General features: G+C 44.2%; 1 protein-coding gene across 1 annotated transcript in view; it reads right to left on the reverse strand.

Annotated features, from left to right (window-relative positions):
• The window catches only part of SPON1 (spondin 1), a 250264-nt gene that overhangs the window by 145466 nt on the left and 82395 nt on the right, over window positions 1-22403 (reverse strand). Inside the window, exon 4 of the mRNA XM_032427131.1 lies at window positions 808-881. Within this exon, the coding sequence (XP_032283022.1) occupies window positions 808-881 (74 nt within the window). The remainder of the gene's footprint in view (window positions 1-807; window positions 882-22403) is intronic.

Here is a 22403-nt window from a genome sequence, read left to right on the forward strand (position 1 = left end):
ACTTGTAAACACATTCAGATGTTAAAAGTCCTAATTTTTTTATGATGGATTAATAAACAAGCTTTTGGATACAGATAACAATAGCTAACACACACACATATATATATTACATATATATATATAGCATTTACTATGTGCCAAGGAGGCGCGGTACTATTTTAAATATATATTAAGTCACAGGGCTGGGAAGGGCAGAGTGAGGATTCAAACCCAGGCTGGATCTGAATCCCAGCCTCTTCTCTGATCTGCCAGTCTACTTGATCTCCATGAGCTTTGTTAGAGTGCCTTCAACCCAAGGAGAGGGCATCAATAAGCCTGCAAACCTAAGGGCCACGTCCTTGAATGTGGCAAACTCATAAGGTCAATGCTCCCTCGGCAATCCCACCTCCCGCTTGTCTTTCTTGGAGAAAATCCCCCCATGTTGCCCAGGTGCCTCACAAGTTCTGCCGGTGATTATTCCAGAGAACGATTAAAGACATCTTAAAGGTACACAATTGTGCATTTCTTAATTAAGTCCTGTGAATTATTCCAAGGAACTTCTTTAGAATAATCACTGTTTCACAAAAATAAGACGACACCAATATAAGGTACATTATCTCCTACCCAGGGAATCAAAGCTGAGTAATTAGAGCTTAATGTGGATCCAATTATCCACTGCACACAGCCAGATTAAAAATCAGTGCTATGTGAGGGAGCAGAACCTGGAGAAGCTCAGAAAGCCCAATCACCGAAGTCCTGCCACTGGGTGGCTGGACTGAATGAGCCCCCTTCCATTTCTCTGGCTCCTCCTCCACCTGCAGTCCTTACCTTGTTCACAAAGTTTCTTGGTCAGAGAGCCCTCATCTTGGAAATAAATGACGCGTTTCTGTACGATGCTGGCCCTGTTGGGAAAGAAGACACAAGTGCAGCGGTGAGGAGAGAAGGTTCGAGGGACGTCGGATCCTGGCCTGGCTGCCTAAGGCTGTGCGGCTTCGGGCGAGTCACCCCTCACTCTCTGTGCCTCAGTTTGTTCTTTGGAAAACTGGCATTCATAATAATGCATACCTCATGGGATTGCTCTGAGAACTAAATAAAAAAACATGTATGTCAATACTTAGAAACCACTCAATAAATATTAGTTGTTGTGCTGTCTGTGGTGGTGCTAATATTATTGTTAAGGTAAAAAAGTGAACTAATGGCATTTTCAGTAACTTTTCTCAATGGCTCATTTTATTATAGTTTTGTATCAAATGACTGAAGTCATTTATAGACCCACCAAATTCAAATCAGAAAAGCATGTCAAGTCCTCTTCCTGAAGGGGAAAAAAAGAATTTGAAAATGTATTTTGATTTGCTCTGAAAATGTCATTCTCTATCTTTCCTGAAAGTCTAGACGAAACTGTCTCCTACATTCTGAACAAAGACAATTTCAGCTGTTATATCTCTCTCTTAAACATGTCAAACACAGGATCTTAGAATCTGGAAAGAATATTTGGAGGTTGAAAAATTACTTCTGGCCAGCACACATTTTCCCTTTAATCTAGGGCTGCACAGACAGCTCCGTCTCCTTTAACCCACTCTGCTGTGTATTTTCAGCTGGCCTCACAGACATTGAACCCTGAAACCCAGCGTTCCTGTAATGTGAAGTCTACAACACTTAGCAATGAAATGGTACCAGTGGATTTCGAGCCCTTTCTATTGATTTTCTTCAGCAACGCTACTCAATCAAAAGGTAATTTTTACTTTGATTGGCCCTATTTCACAGAGAAAGGGATCCCTTGGCTCCATTACAGCTAAGCATGCTAAAGGAGTGTTAGGGTCACATGATCTGCCCTGTGTCCCATGACTGCAGACCCAGGCAGGGGCCAATGTGTGCATGACTCTACAGAATATGGAGGCAGTTTTCTCGATGGTGTGGGCCTAGGCCAAGATTACTTTCCAAAGAAACATCTACTCTAAACCCAGTCTTGCACAAAAGAATAAAATTCAGACCAGCCTACAGATGTCTTTTATAGTCTTTCCTTACCCAAGAGAGATGAGATGTTGAAATAAATGAATGAAATATGCTTCTTGTTTCTGCAAAACTACTTTGATCATTGATCCATTCTGTTGACCATCAAGCAGAAAGTTTCCTCAGGCCAAGAGAACTCTCCTGAGAACATGCATTCCAAAGCCAAATTACAAAGCCTTTTGTTAGTCAGAGCATCCCATTATCTACCACTTCAGAGTGTTCCCCACCAAGAAGAGCCTCAGAGACCCCTGTGGATGGTGAGGAGAAGGACTTGTGGGAAGTAGCCCAGGTTTGGCATTCTTGCTTCAATTAAACGCTTCATCTTCTTTCCTACTAAAGTGGCCTCCTCCCCCATTTGTCTTCCCCCTGCTTAGTAGCCAGACACTGGCCAGGGACAAGTCAGATGGGGCCACTTCCCATTCTCAAAGTTGACAGCATAGTGGGGAGAAAGCACCAGACAGCTAAATCCGCAGCTAATCATTTAACATGACCGTGATTAAGTGCTGAACAGAGAAGTCCCCAGGATATGGGAGAGTATAACACAGGGGGTCCTGACCAAGCCAGGAAAGACTCCCCTCAGAAAAGAAGGCTTAGATTGGAAAGAGTAGGAGCTCACTAGGGCAAGTGGGAGAGAGAAACAAAGGAGAGGACATCCTTTAAAGATCCTTGATGTGGGAGGGTCATGGCTCACTGCAGAACTGACCAGTGGTTAAGCCAGGGAGATGGTGTGAGATGAGCTGGGGAGGTGCACAGGGCTACATAACCCCGAGTCTGCAGGGAGATGGCATTTTACACCAAGCTTGGTAAGATCTCTTTGACAAGTGCATCCTAAGAAATGAGATAATCAGATTTGCTCTTTTAAAAAGAGCACTTGAGGGATGCCTGGGTGGCTCAGTCAGTTAAGCATCTGTCTTCAGCTCAAGTCCTGATCCCAGGGTTCTGGGATCGAGCCCCACAACAGGCTCCCTGCTCAGTGGGGAGTCTGCTTCTCCCTATGACCCTTCCCCTGCTTGTGTTCTCTCTCAAATAAGTAAATACAATCTTAAAAAAAAATAAAAAGAGCACTTGGGGGTGCCCAGGTGGCTTAGTCTGTTAAGTATCTGACTCTTGATTTTGGCTCAGGTCATGATCTCAGGGTTATAAGATTGAACTCCATGCTGGGCATGGAGCCTGCTTAAGATTCTCTTTCTCCCTCTCCCTCGCCCTTCCCCACCTCTTCCCCTCTCTAAAAAAAATAAAATAAAAATAAAAAATAAAATAAAATAAATAAAAAGAGCACTTGGGCCATAGAGTAAAAATGAGTTGGTGGGTGGTTGCAGTGTAGAGTTCCCAGGCAAATTAAATTCTACTTCAACAAAATTCACTTGGGACGCCTGGCTGGCTCAGTCAGTTGGGTGTCAGACTCTTGATCTCAGCGCAGGTCTTGATCTCAGGATCTTGAGTTCAAGCCTTGCATTGGGTTCAGCGTGGAATCTACTTAAAACAAAACAAAACAAAACAAAACAAAACAAAACAAAACAAAACAAAATTCTCTTGCTAACGTGGCTTGAAAACCCCTGATCTATAGGATAAAATACAAAATTACCACTGTATTCAAGGGTTTTCATAACATTTCTCCCAAACTTCATTTGTCCGCATTTTGTGCCATGCTCCTTGGGTTCCAGAGTTTGAGAAGGGGAATAAACTTCCTCTTATCTGAACACCTCTTCCACTCTACTGGGCCCTTGCTGGTGCTGTTTCCTCTCCCAGAATCTCCCCAAATCTGCCTTTGTTAGCATCTGTAACAGATACTCTGAATTTTCTTCCTCCTGCTGTGAATAAGAGAATAATGGCAAAGCCTATGATCACATTTAGAAAAATTAAATCACCCCAAATTTTCAAAAGTATAATTGTAAAAATGTGGGTGGCCAGAGATAGAAAACATGTGTTTCCTATAAGATGTTTTCATTTCCTTCATGCCTTGTTTTATGAAGTCTGTGATGGCTTACTCTCTCTTTTTGATAATAGTTCTAATTTCTGAGCCCTTCCTATGTGCCAGTCACTGTGCTAGGGAGGCCCTAAATTTATGCACATTACCTTATATATCTTATGTTTTACATATATTACAACTCCTCAAATTCCTTCCTCATCCAAAACCGTTAGGTTAGATGCATTTTTGAATTCAGAATTTTACAGATATTAGGAAGTTAAGATGATAACATACTATTAACATCCCCATAATCAAACCCATCAATATTCTGTAGCAAAATGTAAGAATATTCATAAGACAGTAAATAAAAACCTTAGTTTCCTGTCAGTTTAGGTCAACTTTAACAAGCAAACTTGTTAAAATGCTCTTAGTTTTAGAAGGATTAAGATGAAAGTTTGCAGCTAATTTCCCCTCTACCGATGATGATGACCGAGATGCAGGGGGGTAAGTAACATGCTGAAGGTTTTGAGGTTTCCCCTGTCTATCTCCAAAGCTCATGACCTGTCCTACGTCCAGCATGGTTGTAAGGGATTAAAGATGATCACATATAAAAAGTATAATTGGCTTGTGAGGTAAGTGTTATTATGAAATGTAACTTCAAATTGACTTTCCTTGGCTCCATTTTAGCATCGCATGGAACATACCGTGAAGAACTGAGACTTTGGTGGGTTTCCCTGGAGCCTGGGTCATGATCACCTGAGCTCTCCACGAAGACTGAGCATACATCTCCATGCCCATGCTTGGCCAAACCTCTGGATTATACCCTTTGGGTTTCAAACTCTGTGCAGATCAAACGTGGGATACAAGGCTTGTTCTGATCTGACTTTATCTTTATCTAATCCCTCCTGAGCACTCTGTCCAAGCCATACACTATATTTGCCTTTGTAATCTCTGCCCCTGGGCCTCTGTCCATGGGACCGCTTCTATCCTTTTCTGTGACTCCTCAACACGCATATGAGCATAACACACACACACACACACACACACACACACACACACACACACTTACTTCAGTTACCCAGAACTCATACCCACTAAGCTTGGTTTCTTGACTGGCTTCTTGGTTAAGTGCTCTTCCTATGAGCCACAGCCTCTTGGATTTCTTCCACCACAGCACTTAATAACCTGTACTCTAACAGCCTATTTACTTTTCTATCTCCTGTACTAGTATATAAGCTTCTCGAGAGCAGGAACTGTATCTTACTTACTTCTGTTGATGTTAGCAGTGTTGTAGCACTCGGATTCAAGGAGAAGGAACAGAGTTTGGGGAAAAGGAGAGGATTTAAGGTTAAGTGGTCTGTAGGGCATGATGGTGGCTGATCTAGTGACCTTGGACATAGGGACCTGTAACTCAGGAGGGATGTGGGGGGTGGGGAGCAGGGGCATGTGAGTCACTGGAGCGGAAGTTTCGGAGGCGGCTGATGTCACCCAGGGCAAGTGTGCAGAGTGAGGAGAGAGTCAGGTTGAACCCAGAACTCTGGGGAAGACCAACATTCACTTGCGGATATGCCGGCAGAGACCAAAATTTGGTACGCTTGATTGCAGAAGATGTTTCTTTTTATTCCTCATCTGGTCAACTCCTGAGAAAATTTATATTCTGAGAAATGCATTTCATTTTGAGATGTTCCCATCAAAAGTATAAAACTCAGCTGAGATTTATAAATCATATTATAGTTCAGAAAAATAATAGCTTTACAAGATGAGAAAACTGCTGGTAAGAATTCCCTTAGCATTTCAAAATGACAAATTTCTCCCATTCTGTGTTGCAATTTGGCAGTCCTGTTGCATAGCATTTATGCACTGATACACTGAATGCTCTCTTATCATGAGAGAGCGTGTCAAGGAAATCTAAATTACATTTCTCAGTATGTTAACTTCTCAAACTTTGCAATATTGAGGTTCTAAATAACTTACTAATCATTTCAAAAGTTTTATTTTAAACCTAAGGTGGTGGAGCATTTCTGGATCTCTTAGATACTTGACCCTTTTCTGTCTGCAGGGTTTATTCATTTGCTGTTATTTTTCCTTGAGGAATTTTCCTGTTGGGATAAAGTTAGAGTTTGCTAAGTTGTGGGTATGCTGTCTCAGGCTAGGCCTGGACCCCTGCTCTCACCAAAAGGGATACAGAGATATTAGAAACTGAAGGACTTGGGAGAAATCAGGCCAGGAAATGACTTAAAAATTCACATGGATCCTCAGTGCCTGGGTCACTGCTGTAGAGAGATAATTCATGTAAGGTCCTTAATACATGGCTGTCGCGTGAAGTAGATATTCACTATATAGTAGCCATTATCCTTACTGTTGTTAAATCACCATCTCCTAGCAAGGGCTTGGCACATAAAAGTATTTAATAAACAGTAGCTATTATTACGATTAACATCCGGTCTGTCTCCTTGGCTTGTGGAGACAGGAGTAAGGGTGCTACCTTGGTCAGCTGCTTCAGGCAGAGATACTGAATGGCCAAAACGAAGCTCAGGTTTGTGGTCTCCAGACTAAGGTTGCCAACGCTCTTCCCAAGTCCAGTAAAATCCCTGCTACTGAACATTTCTTGGGGTGCTTTAAAAACTTTGCCTACAATCTCAGGGATGTTTTTTCATGGAAGTGGTCCAGCTTATAACCAGTGACATCACTTCCATCTACCAATGAAAGAACAACTCTGTGGGAGCACCCAGAAATAAAATATTAGAGTCATAGTGATGGTAATATCATCAGGGGCTGAGGCTATGTGCCTTATTTTACTTCACGAGGATGCCAAGTACTAAACTGATCATGGTCTCATGTTAAACAATAAATATTTACAGAGACTGGGTGCATTCCGTGATCCAAACTCTTTCCAGTTTTTTATATGGCTTTAGGTGGATGTCAGGACATGAAGCTATGTCCAGGAGTAGACAGGCACCCTGGCATCCCATCATAATGTGCCCATGGGAGAAGAAAAGTGAAAGCTTATCTGCAGGGCTCCATCTACAACACCCATGAGTTGGATTTGGGGAAGCATCTCAGCTCATGGCCAACAGTAAAGTTGGCCTGGCTGCCCAACAGTAAAGTCAGAATCTACATTTGGGGTCACAAAGCTATAGACTCAGAGACTGGTATAGTCATCTACCATTACTGCAAAGAAGCAATGCTAGTAACTGCCATGAGATTATTCCTGCTTAATTATCAGTCATTCATAAAACACTTACTGAGGACTTATTTTGTGTCAGACACCTGATAGGAGCTGAAAATTCAAAGATGAATAAGAGACAGTGCCTTCCAGTAAGGAGATCCTAGCCTAGTGGGAGAAGAGCGAGACAAATAAAGGAAACAGGAAATCAATGTTGAGTGAGATGATGGAGGAGCCACGGGAGGCAGAAGAGCAGTGACTAACTTGGCCTTCGCAAGGCTGCAACTGGAAGCAATGATGGCGGGCCTGAAGGTTTGAATTAAGATTGGGGCAGTGGAAATAGAGAATCTGAGACACACGTTGTAGGAAAATTTATCAGGCCTGGGTAACTTACAGGACCTGGGCAGAAAGAGGAGGTGGAGTACAAGATAATTTATTTGTTTTTTGTTTCTTTAACAATGAAACACTCAAGTCCTTCACAAATATTAACTCATTTAATCCTCCCAACAATCCCATGAAGTAGGTGCTACCATTATCCCTGTCTTACAGATGAGACAGCTATCAGAGGGAGGTAGGTTAAGTGACAGCCCCAGTGACTAGAGGGAGGGATGGTGATGCCAACCACTGAAACAAAAGACAGAAGACGCAAGGAGGAATTTTTTTTTTTAATTTTTGGAATTTGTATTGAGATAATTGCAGATCCACATGCAGTTTTAAGAAATAATACAGAGAAATCGTACACTTTGTCCAATTTTCCCCAACGGTAACATTTTGTAAAAGTTCAGTCTGTATAATGTTATGGTGAGGACATTGACATTGGTACCATCCACCGGGCTGGAGTCTGGTAATAAAATCGTGTAATAGGGTTAGATGAGGGCCAGATGATGCCATCCTAAAGAAAGTGTGCCTATGACAAGCTGCCACACTCTAAGAAAGAACATTCTCAAATGACTCTCAGAATACATGGTATGTTGGAACCCCAAGTGGAGAATCATCTATGTGCTATGGTGACTCAGGGGTAGCAGGCCATTTCTGGCTGGGATGAGGTGGGGGTAGAGGTGGTAGGAATGAGGTCCATCACAATAACTTCTTGGAAAGATGCCACAGAAACTGAGTCTGTAACCAGGGACAGGCACTTTGTAGCAGTTAGAGCTGTACGCCAGAAAGAGTCCCTAGGCAGGTCCACCACCCATGGTCTTTCTTTTCTTTTTCTTTTTTTTTTAAGATTTTATTTATTTATTTGAGAGAGAGAGAATGAGCAGTGGGGAGGGGCAGAGGGGGAGAGAGAGAGAGAGAGAGAGAGAAGCAGACTCTCTACTGAGCAGGGAGCCCGATGGAGGACTCGATCCCAGGACCCTCAGATCACAACCTGAGCTGAAGGCAGATGCTCAACTGACTGAGCCACCCGGCACCCCGTCCATAGTCTTTCTATACCTAACCTGGGCTACCAGCTCTCCACAGTGCTACACGTACACACAAGCTTATGTTATGACCAGAATCTGGCTGAGAGGTCTGTTCGGTTCTTAACAAGACTACATTCCATTCCCAACCTTGTATGATGATCATTGGATTTCTCAAGCTCTTGAGTCACATCATTGAACATAGTTACATCTACAAAGCCCCGGTTTTAATTTGAACAAAAACTGGAGAAGAAGTATTTTTTTTTTTTTTTTTAAGATTTTATTTATTTATTTGAGAGACAGAGAATGAGAGAGAGAGCACCTTGGAGGGGGGAGGGTCAGAGGGAGAAGCAGACTCCCTGCCGAGCAGGGAGCCCGATGTGGGACTCGATCCAGGGACTCCAGGATCATGACCTGAGCCGAAGGCAGTCGCTTAACCAACTGAGCCACCCAGGCACCCGAGAAGAAGTATTTTTAAACACAGTTTATTTCTTCTCAGAATGACCCCATGACCCTGGGGATAACGAGCTTATCATGGTTCCATTTTTCTCTTATTATTGTCCAATTTAAGACCTAATCTTTATCATATAGCTTGTCAATACTATTATTCCAACACTTTACATTTTACCTTCCCAAAATCCAATGGGAAATTAACAATGAGGAATTGATTTTCATAAGAGAGATGTGAAAAGAAAAGAATAAAACTGGATTATGTTTTAAAAGAGCTAATTTAGATATGAGAGGCATTCAAACCAGACAGGCATTCATTTACTCGTGTTTTGTTTATCAGAGTAGGTGCCACAGAGCTGTGTGAGGAAGTGGAGGTACAAGGATGAATAAGGCCTAGTGTGACATCCAATAGTCAACAGCCTGATGAGAGAGAGAGAGGGAAGGAAAGAAAGAGAGAGAGAGAGAAATACATAATCTGCTGACTCAGAATCCTGCATAATGAGTGCTGGCATCTACTCAGTATCCATGCCTTCCGTCTTTCATGATTTCATAACCCTGATCTTTGGGGGGTGGTACCAGCTAAGCCAGTCACAATAGTCCTGTTCTCACTGCCCCAGCCTTCCTTGCAGCTGGGGAGTGGGTGCATGTGCCCCACATGTGGCCTCACTATCAGAAGGGGAGGTTTGCAGGATGGAGGAGAGACCATCTGAGAAAGCTTTGCTTTCCGGCTGAAAAAAATTAATGACCTACCTTGCCTGTCCCTGTTTTTTTTCTAGCCTTGACGACAAACACAATGTGGGAAACAAAGCAGCCATTCTGTGACCATGAGGAAAAGGCAGAGAAAAAAGGCAGAGACCCTGGCCCTGACATTGTTTAGCTACAGAAACAATCCAAGCAGTCACCTACGTCTGGCCTTTTAATGTTTTATCAAAAACAAACAAACAAATCCCTCTATTTGTTGACGTTATCATTAGTCAAGTTTCTTATCAGTGCTGCTCTCAAAAGCACACCTAACTGATAGAAAGAGGTTTGTATGAACAAACCATTGTGGGAGCACAAGGGAGGGTGGTTCAAAAGGTGAGGTCGAGCCCGTTCTGCTGACCCTAGATACTGGGCCAGGAGATGGCACTGGGGAGCCACCGGAGGATGCTGGTGGGGCAGGGATGCTTTGCTCAGAAGAGTCTTGGAGAAAGACGCTCTGGATTTGGTGGGTGGGAGGTCATTCTGCCCTTTGCTGGGACTTTTGATGGGACGCCAGGGACAGGCACCTGTTCACATTGACTCGGAAGAGAGCAGGCAGGCCTGCAGGTAAGAACCAGCGTGAAGAGTGACATGCTGGAAAGGAAGCAGGGTGGGTGGGAGTTTGACAGAACACACAGGAGAGTGAAATATCCTTTTTTTCTTTTCCTCTGGAGGAGGCTTTTATATGCCTGTAAGCTGTGGCTGAGGAAACAGTGGGAACCCTTAGGGGAATCTGTTAGATCACTGGTTGGAAATTTGTCATCTGTTGGAAAAATCTTAAATAAACTCACATGGACAAAATAAATAGACTGCAGGATGTATTCCCAGTTGTGGGAGCTCTGACAGGTAGGCAATTCTGGGTAGTGAACACGACCATTTCTTATTTTCTAGAATTATTTTAAACCAAACTATCAGTATTTTTTCAGCATCTTTTGACCCTTCATGGATTCCTCCCTCTGGCTTAACTGATCCATGGCATTTTTTCACCTTGCAAAGAGAAATACATCTAATTGTTGAGGCTGGGGTGAAGGCACTATCTCACGATACATCTTTAGGCCAAAAATCTCTTTCTCTTAAGATTATAATAGCCTGGGGTTTGATGTTCCTGAAAATTCCCTTCCCCCCCACCCCCAATCAGCCTTAGCATGCTACTCAGCATTTCATAACACGATTACCGGTACTTGGGGTGTTCCCAGTGGGGACAGCTGACAGTTGGGTTCACTATTTCTCTGACATGGCTGAACCCATGATTCTGCTGGATAATGGCTTATCCAGTCAAGCTGCTGGCCAGCACCTGCCTCACTTTTCCCTCCAACGTCTTCACATCTATAAACCCTCAGTGGACTGTGAGCCCCTCCACCCCTGGGACCTTCATCACTGCCGGCCTGGAAACTAGCAGAGGATCTAACCAAGGCTCTTTGAACCTGGGGTTCTTAATCTGGGGGTCCACAGACAGGTCTCAGGATGATGAAATTTTGTGCGATGTGCACAAGTGCATATGTCTGGTGAAGAGTTCACGGTCTTCCTCTGTTTCTCCAAGTGGGTCCCTTACCTTGAAAAGCTTCAGAACCAGTGTTTGGTCTGAAATGAAGGATAGCAGATATGTGAAATCGCATGACTGTCATTCTATTTAATGAAATCTCCAACTAAGATATATGCTCTTTTTTTTTTTTCTAAAGATAAAGTTTAAATTTTTATTCCAAGCATCCAAGGCTTCAACTGCTCTCTCTCTCCAGACTATGCTCTGATCCGAAATAGAACCTGTCTCGACTGGACAAGAAACAGAAGAGCAGCATCGCTCCTGGGCTTCCCGGTGCGCCTTGCGGGCCTTGCTGCTCTGGGCAGGGCACGGCTGTCATCACGTAACCATCCCAGCCTCTCCACTCGAGGAAATGCTTCCATATCATAAAGGCACTCCTGGCTGGCTCATACAAGTCATCCCCTTCCCCACTAGGTCCCGCTCTGCCGTGGCCTCCGCTGCCTCCTTTCTGTGGGCTCCCACAAGCCACGACTGGCAGCACCGTTCTCTCAAGTGGAAGGAAGCAGCGCAGGCGACAGAGCAAGGTCCTTACGCCTTGGCCACCTGACATCCTTTCTGTTCCTCCCAGAGCCTCCCAGTCACCCCAGGCTTTCTGCTGTGGAAACGGGAGCTTCCGGTAGAGCAGCAGATCTGGGTGTTGGGAGAGTCTCCATCCTCTACACTGGGCTGGGGACTGTGGGGGTGGTGGTGGGGGTGGTGGTGATGGTTCTTAGCTAGGGATTCATGGCCCGTGAATGGGTTTCAGAAGATTCCTGAGTCCCTGAAAAAGCAGTCTGCAAAATTTAAGTATGAGCATTGTTTTGGGGACAGATTCTACAAGAAGCACTGCTTTAAATTTTGGAGTCATGCTTTTCACGCCTGTTAGTCCCCACCCGAGGCCCCCACCTCCCTCCCTGCCCGAGGAAGGACACGCACGGAGGAGTCAATGAAGGGCTCCCTGGACGATTACTGCAGTAACCTCGTAAGACGTCTCTTCTCCTTGCCGACCCATCCAATTCACCTACACTCTGCCAGGGGATTAACTGTCACCTCCAGCACATTACCACTTCCTCTCACCGACTATTAGGCAGAGTGGTGCCATGGTCCTGTTATGTCACCTCCCACCTCCACCCTGCCCCGCTCGACCCCAGCACTGGGTCTCTACGCAAAGGTGCCTCTCTCACTTAGAGATCACGGTCTAAACTCTGGGCTGAACGTCCACACTCCTGAACACCAGGATGCAAGCTGCCATCACGGTCTGAGCCACACACACCCCACCCCCATGGTCCTCCTGACTCTTCCCAACTACCTGAACTCAGCCCTGCCATTTCCCTGGGTGCAGAACGTGTGGCACACAACCCCTCCTGGCTTCTGCCCCTGCTACTTGATAAGCCAAGAATGCACTCCCCTCCTGCCTCCCCCATCTGTCGCCATTTCACCTCACCGCTGCCTCAGAGTCTCATTGACCAGGACTGTCAGAAGCGACCTCCTCTGGGTTTCTAGAACACCACTGATCTTTCTTGTTCATTTGGCATTCAGGCACGGGACACTCGAGGTTTGCTTAAACTGCAATGTCTTGTACTACAATTTAACTTATTGTGTGTTTATGTTTTGTACTTCTGACTGAATTCTGAGGCTTTTCAAGGAAGGGACCTTTTTGTACGTGCTCGCCCCTCTAGCACTGAGCATAGTGCCTTCCCTGCAAAAAGCGCTGAAGGTGTGTTGATGTGATATGTTTTCATATTACTGACTTTACCCGAAAGTCAACTCTTTTATATTCAACACATCGTGTTGAGTGTCTACCATATGTCCACGATCTGGCAAGAAGCATAAGGTCCTTTGTGTTAGCAGTGCTGCCCAGAGTGCGGGGTAAACAGCAAACAGTGACTGGTCTGAGTCACGAAACATTTCCCACTGCATAAAGACCAGTTAAGTCTGCTTCGCTTTGTTCCAGCCAGGCAGTTTGGCCAATGGCAGCCATTGTTCTCAAAAGGAACCATTCGGGTTGAATTCAAAATCCCTTCACAATGCTGGGAATCAGCAGGATGATGGTATGTCTGCCAGGAGGAAGTTAAACCAGGGACAGAGTTCCTTTATGGAAAAAACCATTGCTGATTGCACTATGCATTCCACTTTGCTCATCCTTTGACTCTTTGCAAAAGACACTCACAGGCCTTACATTTTTGACTCACTCCAGATTTGTCCCAGGTTTCTTCTTTTCAATGTCTGTCGCCTCTCGTAGCATCTGACCTCATTCTTATGTCATATGAGCTGATTAGCGTTATGCCATGGTCACACTGGACCCCCACAGAGCTCTAGAGCAACAACATGCGAACACATGTAGGCCACAAAATCTGGGTATGATCTGTCCTGTTTTCTACCCTTTCTCATAGAGAATACTTTCAGAGAGAAGTTAAGAAAGGAAGGGAGGGAGGGAAGGAGGGAGGAAGGAAGGGAAGAAGGAAAGAGAGAAAGAAAGAGAAAGCAAGTGAGCCAAGAACTTTATTTTTCTGAAAAATAATGTGGAAGAGAAGTAATGGGACCTCATTTTAATGCAGAGAAGAATGCAAGCGACACGTTCTTTCTGGGGAAAAATCTATGGTAAATTAAAAAAACTTTCACTAACTCTTGACATGGGGGAGTTAAGAGTGAGCCCCTTATCCATGTTAAATAAGGTACTGCAAATCTTTTTTTCCTCAAGTAGGCAAGGAATAAATTAAAACCCAACAAATCAATAAAAATATCTCTTGCAAAGATGAAGGTGTAACCACATTTACATGTTGTGTATCTTGGAGAGATGAGGATGTTTAGCTCAAGAGCATGTGTCCCTGGGAAATGCTTAGAACCTTCACAGAGTAGGGACAGAAGTCACAGTGGAGATGGAGAGAAACAGAGTGAGGGAGCGGAAGGCTTCACTTTCCCCATCTCTGTAAGAGAACAAGAATAAAACCAGAGGGTCGCCACCTCCAGAGGGCAGCACAACAGACGTCCTTGAAGCTGGACCCGCACAGTGTGGTGAACCCAGAGATCGAACTTTTCCCTGGGCACTACTTTGTTTTGTGTTCACAAGTGGTTGAGTTCATGCCATCAGATTGGGATGTACATTTCCCTATTTTTCTGGATGGCTCCATGTCAATGATGTTTCTGATACAAAGTAAGATACATTTCAAGAAAATGAACTAGCAGAATCCTTATCCTAGAAGGATATTTGGTAATGATCTTCCAGTGAATGACACTTTGTACTCTATTTAATCCCCGCATCCAAATGCATCGACATGCATAGTGTTCCTTTGGACTGACATAGTTGATCCTGAAAATCTAGAATTCAACTTCCTGCTGACTTAGATTCTTTTTTTTTTTTTAAGATTTATTTATTTATTTATTAGAGAGAGAGAGCATGAGAGGGGGGAAGGGCAGAGGGAGAAGCAGACTTCCCGCCGAGCAGGGAGCCCGATGTGGGACTCGATCCCAGGACTCCAGGATCATGACCTGAGCCGAAGGCAGTCGCTTAACCAACTGAGCCACCCAGGCGCCCGCTGACTTGGATTCTTGTCTGTTCAAGCTGTCCTGGAGAGGACCAGCAGTCCCTCACGGCCAGAGGTCTAATGCCACTGACTGGCCCAGTTTGGGAAGATATTGTGCTGGACTGTCAGTAGGAAAAGCTAATAGATCCTGGCTTTCTATGTGTCTTGTACCCTCTTTAGGAAGGCCAAGCCAGTTCTTTGATTAATAAAGTGCTATGATTTGTGTAACATATCTTGGGAAAACCAATTAACTGCAACTGACTGGGGATCAATACACGGATCAAAGGCAACCATAGATGGGTTGGACTCAAGAGAAACTGGCAACTTCTGAGCTGTTTTCCTGCTAACTCTGCCCAGTGGGAGTTCTGCATACTGAATGGTGCAAACTGGCCTCATGGAATTGTCTTTCGGGGGTAAAAAAGTGTCAGATAAATTAAGAGAAGATAGGTCACTTACACAGGCAATGGACAATTGTTCAGAGCACTTTTCTGCTCCTTTCTGGAGCAGTGAGCAGCATTTCCATGTGGATACCATTGGGCTCTTTTGGTTGTTGTTGTCAGGGCTTATCAGCATAAAAATGAAGTTGTTTTGACTTACCACTGTCTCTCTGCTATCAGAAAACTGTTATTAGGAAAACTGCATTAATTAGCAGCAGCTGAGGGGAGGACCAGCTATTTTGGAGCTGCAGCTGCAAGTCTCTTGCAGTTTATTGCCTAAATTTTAACAATTAACAGAATAAATAGTCTCTGAATGTATTTAATCATGTTAATTTTGTTTTCCTCTATTTGTATTACTGTTTAGGAGGTGTAGTTAATCTGCACTAAATACTCTGATACCATTAGCATCTTTTTTTTTTTTAAAGATTTATTTATTTGACACAGAGAGAGAGACAGCTAGAGAGGGAACACAAGCAGGGGGAGTGGAAGAGGGAGAAGCAGGCTCCTGGCTGAGCAGGGAGCCCGACGCGGAGCTCGATCCCAGGACCCCGGGATCATGACCTGAGCCGAAGGCAGCCGCTTAACGACTGAGCCACCCAGGCGCCCCACCATTAGCATCTTTAAAACATATCCTCAGCTATACTATTCCTCTATGATTCACTGGAAGTGAAGTTTAATGATAATTTTTTTAACTTCACTTAAACTTCACTTAACTTAAAATGTACCCCAAATATACCCCAAAGTTTGGCATATTAGCCAAAATATTTGATTAAACTAAAAATATTCTTCTTCTTCTTTCTTAAGTAGGCTCCACAGCCAGCATGGAGCCCAAGGCAGGGCTTGAACTCACGACCCTGAGACCAAGACCTGAGCTGAGATCGAGAGTCAGACGCTTAACAGACTGAACTATCCAGGCTCCCCTAAAAATCTTATTTTATGGCCATGTTGGGTAACAGAATTGGATGGATGGATGGAAGAAAGGAAAGATAAATGGAAAGAATGATAAACAGATTAACAGGTATATACATACATACATACAGAAGGACTGTTTTTAAACCCTCTCAATTCTAATCCCAACTAGTTCATTACTTTTTCTTTATAATCACTATGAATTCAGAATGATAAAGATATGGTATAAGAGAACCACCTTTCCAGTCAGGTTTGATCCTGGATCTACCTCTTCAGGGGGTAGTAGATGATTTACAGCTTATGTCTCAGTTTTCTGCTCTACAGATTTGGGCTCATGTCCACTCTTGTGAGCAGTAATGAACTAAACCAATATGAAAAGCATCTATGCCGAATCTTCCTTTCTTCTTTCAACTTTAAACCTCATGTTGCTATTTAACTTATCATGTATTTATGTGTTTTCTACCCAGTTGAAGAGTTAATTAAGTCCTTATGAAGTAGGGACTTTCTCTTGCTCATCTTGGTACCTACCCCCAGTAGCTTGGGCCCACTGGATGCTCATACCTATTCACCAGCATTAGTCCGCAGGCCTTGACCTTATCATCAGCTTGTATAACAATTAACATCTACTGAGTCCTTACTATGTGCCAGGTACTCTGTAGTAAGGATTTTATATACTTCAAGGGTTCTCAGTGTTAAATAACAAAAAGTCAACTGGATAAATTTTAAAGATCTAATTGGCTTTATTAATAAATTCATGAAACAGGCAGAATCCCAACTACCAAGTAGAGAAGAGCTCCAAAGGGCTACAGAAAGACAAAGATTTTTAAGGGCAGGACAAGGAAGTCAAAAAACAGAAAAAAAAGGATTGTTTCAGGTGAGGTCACCTTCATTTGGGGATAAAAGAATTTTAGTAGATGAATTACTTTATCTTCTTTGGCAGATAAAAAGGGCCCATGGAACTGATTACCTTATTAGTGCTGACCAGAAAATTCCTGAGGGACTTGTTAAAAGTTATATTCTTTGGGGGCAGCTGGGTGGTCAGTCGGTTGAGTGTCCGACTCTTGATTTTGGCTCGGATCATGACCTCAGAGTCATGGGGTCGAGACCCGTGTCAGGCTCTGTGCTGGGTGTGAAGCCTGCTTAAGATTCTCTGTCTTCCTCTCCCTCTGCCCCTAGCCCCCTAAAAAAATAATAAAATAAAGTTATATTCCATGGGGGGTGTAACTGCAGTTAGGTTAGGTATTAAGTCTTGGTTTACTGACTTGAAGCCTTAACCTAAGTGACACCATTTTGGGTCTGTGGTTTTTCTTTTTAACATTAGCCCTGGCTACTCATTAAAATCATTTGGAGGAGTTTCGAAAAAGTGTTGACACCCCGATTCCACCCTAGACTAAGGAGATCAGAATTTCCAGAGTGGGGACCAGAACACTGGTGAATTTAAAAAGCTGCTCAGGTGACTCTAATGTGCAGCCAAGGTTGAAAATCGCTGGCATAGATGGTCTTGTTTAATTCTCCCGTCAATGAGGTAGGTACCATTGTAACAGATGAAAAAAGCCTAGGTACGGAGGGACCAGGTATCTTGACCAAGTTTACGTAACTCTTAATCAGTGAGGCAGGATTAGGAACCCAATGAGGCTGACTCCACAAACCACAGCTTTCTTCACTGGACTCTCATGACTCCCATGCAATAAGGAAATTCCGAGCTAAAACTACTGTCAAAGAGAGTCTATGTAGGTGTCCCCAGCGTTCTACAGTGACTTTGATCATCATAAAAGAAAAGGAGCAAAAGTACAGCAAATCCTTTCTGTTTTAAAAGTGTAGACCAGGTTTCTATCTTGACTTGTACACTCAGGGTCTGGATGACCCAGTTCAAATCACAGTACCTCTCTGAGCCTTAATTTCCCATGATGACTATGGCGTCAAGTTTGCAAGAGTATTGGGAAGGTGGTCTGTAAAGCGTAGACTATTTAAAAAATGCAAAGGGGCACTATGCCTTAGCTCCTCATCTCGATTTTATAGGGAGGAAAACCCACTCAGACTTGGTAAAGCCAGGACTTGACCCTTGACCTGACCAACTCCAGAGCCCATCTGCAAGGGGCAAACTCTCTAATGCAATGCTGCAATCTGTCAAGAACCATCTTGCAAAATGTGATTAGGAACAGAATCTGTAGTGATGGCCAGAGAAATTAGACTTTCTGTAAAAAGCTGTTTTAGAAATGGCCATGATAGAGGCTGCTGGTGGGGGGGGGGCGGGGGTGTGGGGGGGGGGGGGGAGGGCTGGCTCTTCCCTCCCACATTCCTGGCTTTGTTCCAGGGGCTAAAGTGAAAACGGAAATGCAGGCTTGTTTAAGAGAGAACCTGGCATTTCAGGTTCTCAGATCAATATTCGTGTGCCAGTCCCTCAGCCTTGTTCTCTCTTCTTCCCTCCCCATAGCTAGCACAAGCCCGGCACATAGTAAATGCTCACTAAATGTTTGTCAGGATGAATAACTGAGTCCTGTGGAGGAGAGCTAGACGGTGGAGAAAGACACATTGCCTTCTCTTCCCACTGAGGCCAAGGGCCACCTACAGCACCACATGCCAAGGGGCCTCATACACCTTTGCCTTATTTACAGTTTCCATCCTGAACTGCTCACCCTGATCCAGCTTGGTGCCCTGTTTCTCCCCCTTGTGACTGCCTTTCCCACCGAGGCCCCTTTGGACCTGACCCTCAGCCTTTCTTCTGTGATTTGACCCTTTGTTTCCTTCCTCCATCGTGAGCTGCCCTGGCTCCGGGCTTACCTGGGCCCACAGTTGGTCTCACATGACTGCTGACAGTGCGGGAGGGGAGGCTGCAAGCAGGCGAGAGCGGAGTGACTCGAGTGGGTAAGATGTACCAACCACCGCAATTCCCAGGCTGGAGTCAGCCTCATTGGGTTCCTAATCCTGCCTCACTGATTAAGAGTTACGTAAACTTGGTCAAGATACCTGGTCCCTCCGTACCTAGGCTTTTTTCATCTGTTACAATAGTACCTACCTCATTGACGGGAGAATTAAACAAGACCATCTATCCATTCGCCCCTACCGTTAGAGAACTAGATATAAAAGACAACCCTCTTTATAAAAGACCAGTAATCCTCGTGAGAACTCAGCCTCGTCAACGATCTACTCATACAGTAGAGTGGCAGAGCAAAAGCTTGGGCTGTGGAGTTGGGCTGTCTGGGGTTCAAATCCCAGCTCTCCTGCTTTCGATGTTGGACTTGATGTGCCTCAGTTTCCTCTCTGTAAAATGGGACAATACTACTTTCATCATAAGAAGGTATGTCGGCACATATTTTATTTATTATTATTTGTTATTAAGAAATTAGAGCAATACCCAGCTGAATGCTCCAAGAAGGGATGTTTTGGTGAAGGAAAGGATAGAGCACCACCTCTGCGGCTCCCCCCCGCCCCGCCCCACAACTGCACTCTTTCTTGCTCCACCATCTGGCTCCACATGCAGGTTCTCAAACATTCCTTGCTTTCTCTGGGCTAGGGACAATCCCACACTCTGCCTCCTCCCTCTCTCTCCCCTATTGCCTTATTTGTCAGGTTACGAACTGTGCTCTCTGGACCTTCGGCACCACCCCAGACTCGGCTGGGTGCCCACCCACCCCAGCCCTGCACTCTTCCCAGTGTGGCTCCTTCTACACCATGTAGTCCTATTCCTGCCACTGCGAGTTCCCAAGAGGCTGTGCCCTGCTCCTCTCTGCATCCCTGCTGTTGGGCATGGTGCCCGGTACAGATCTATGGTGCCACAGGAAGGAATCAAGGAACGGATGAACTTAGCCCGGAGATCAGGCCTGGCAAGAGTCCTTGCCTATATTCTTGATTGAGCCCAGGACGCTCTCATCCACATCTTAGCCCAACCTTCTGAGAGGAGGAAACCAGGAAGAAAAGGGAAAAATCTAGAAGTGAAGATACAAATGCAGCTTTTCCCTTTTTCCTTCTACCCCACCAGCCCCTGCCTTTGCGCTGGGCCTGTTTAATTCAAAACCATTTCAACCTTAAAGAAAACTTACAAGAACAGTACAAAGAACTTGTTTTCCCCTGAAGCATCTACAAGCAGGTGGTTGAATGATGTCCAGTTGCCTTAAGTACTTTCTTGTGTATTTCCTACAAACAAGGACCTTCTCCTGTGTAACCACACACAGCCACCAGACACAGGAAATTAACATTAATACATCCAACCCTCAAACCCTATTCCAGTTTTGACTTAAATTGTCTCTTTATTGCCAAAAGACCTAGTTTGGAATCACAGAATGCACTTAGATTTTATGTCTAGGATGGTTCCTGTCTTTCCTCGACTTTTATGACTTTGAAACTTTTTGAAGATTACATGTCAGGTAATTCTATAAAATGACTGAGCTTGTCTGATGCTTCCTCAGGATTAGACTCAGGTTATGCGTCTTTAGTGGGAATATCATAGAAGTGATGCTGCGTTCTTCTCACTGCATCCTATCAGGGGGCTCGTGATTTAAATTTAGATTTGTCCTATCACTGGTGTCTGCCAGACATTCCTGTTTGGCTCTTTGCCGTTATTAAGCATCTTGAGGGCAGAGACTTTGCGATGATATAAACATCCTGTTCCTTATCAACCTTTCCAAATTTCTTTGTTGGTTTATTTGTTCATTCACTGAAGTGGCACATGTACTTATTTATATCAGACAGCCCCCCAGCTCTCCATTTTATTGAATAGGCTGCAATCCATTATGTTACTCTTACAAATCTGCAGGAACGTACAGCCCATGTCTATTTGTACTTGATCTTCCTCTTGATGTTAGATTTTGGTTTTTATTTTCCCTGGTCTTGAGGTCTGAAATTCAACATGACTATTTTGTTTTATGTGGTTCTTAACAGCACTTCCTATTGTGTATGGGAACTGGCAAGGAGCAAACAAGCAAACGGAAAGCAGACACAGTGAGACTAAAACCTAATAGGGCTTAAAGCTTTACACCAGGTTTCAGAATGTACCAGTTTTGTCCTAAGGGTCAGAAATGGGAATTCACTTCCAGGGATGAGCCTCTACTTTTGTCTTAGAAACATGTATGTGAGTTCTTCATTTTATTGCAAATGTAAAGCAATAATCACAAAAACAACAAGAGTCTTGTAGCCATTTATAGAGCTTATTATTCTATACCGGATGCTGTTCTAAACACTTTCATCCTCACATCAATCCTATGAGGCAGGTACTATTATTATCCCCATTTTACAGGGGAGGCATCTGAGGCACTGGAAATTTTTAAATTTTTAAAAAATTTTTTATTATGTTCAGTTAGCCATCATACAGTACATCATTAGTTTTCGATGTACTGTTCAATGATTGTCCTATCACTGGTGTCTGCCAGACATTGCTGCGTATAACACCCAGTGCTCATCACAACACGTGAGGCACTGGGAATTTAAAATGACTTGCCTAATGTCATTAGTTAAGTGGTGGAGCCAGAATTCAATCTCAGGTCACCTGACTTGTGACTCCACCTTTGTATCTGTAATGCTGAACGAACTAGTCCAGAGGGGAGTTGGGTCTGGAATTTGGGGCAACTGGGATTTGTATAAAGGCATTCTTTTGGGGGGAAGTAAACTGGCCACCGAGGGTAGGCAGAGAGCCAGATGCTCACCAAGCATGAGGAGCAGGGGATTCCCCCCACCCCCCCACTCCATGCCCGCCCCCCCTCCCCCTGCCCCAAGGATGAGCTTGGGCTTCTGGGCCCTAGGAGCAGCCAAAATCTAGAAGCCGATTATAGTTTCTCTGTGCTACAATTCTGTCCTGGCACTCCCCAAGCTTTCAACAACGTCTTATTAACCTTTGTGGCTTGGCCTTAGGTGTGATGTGGAGTATTAAGCGACAGAGCTCCAAGTATGGAGCAAAAATGGGGAGAAATTGCCTGAGGAATGGACCCATAGTCTAGCCCTAGGTAGATGGCTGGGGTGGCAAGCAACAGCCAGGAGGTTTTGATACATGTAATAATTCCCTAAAGATTCCCTGTAATTCTTCGGTGGTCACCATGGCAGAAGCCTGGTGTATCTGTATGTTAAGGAAGAATTAGTTTCTGATTAATAATCTTCAAAGAATACTTTCTATTTAAAAAGATGTGGGGCCCCCTCTTTGAGGAGTCAGACTGGCCCTGGGAGCCCACCTTGGTTCTGTTTAGAGTGTCCTGTTATTTCTAGCACTAGTTGGATGAAGCTGTAGATCATTCTTCCTTCAAACCATGACTTCAGAGCTGGGATCCAGGACACCTGCCAAGTTTTTCCTTGGGATGGATTCTTCTTTAGCATAGCACATGTCACAATTGTTGACTAAGGAAGGTGGCAAGGTGTCTTCCATCTCAGTGTAC

Source organism: Phoca vitulina, unplaced genomic scaffold, assembly GCF_004348235.1.
Source record: "Phoca vitulina isolate PV1807 unplaced genomic scaffold, GSC_HSeal_1.0 scaffold36, whole genome shotgun sequence".
NCBI classification, from domain to species: domain Eukaryota; kingdom Metazoa; phylum Chordata; class Mammalia; order Carnivora; family Phocidae; genus Phoca; species Phoca vitulina.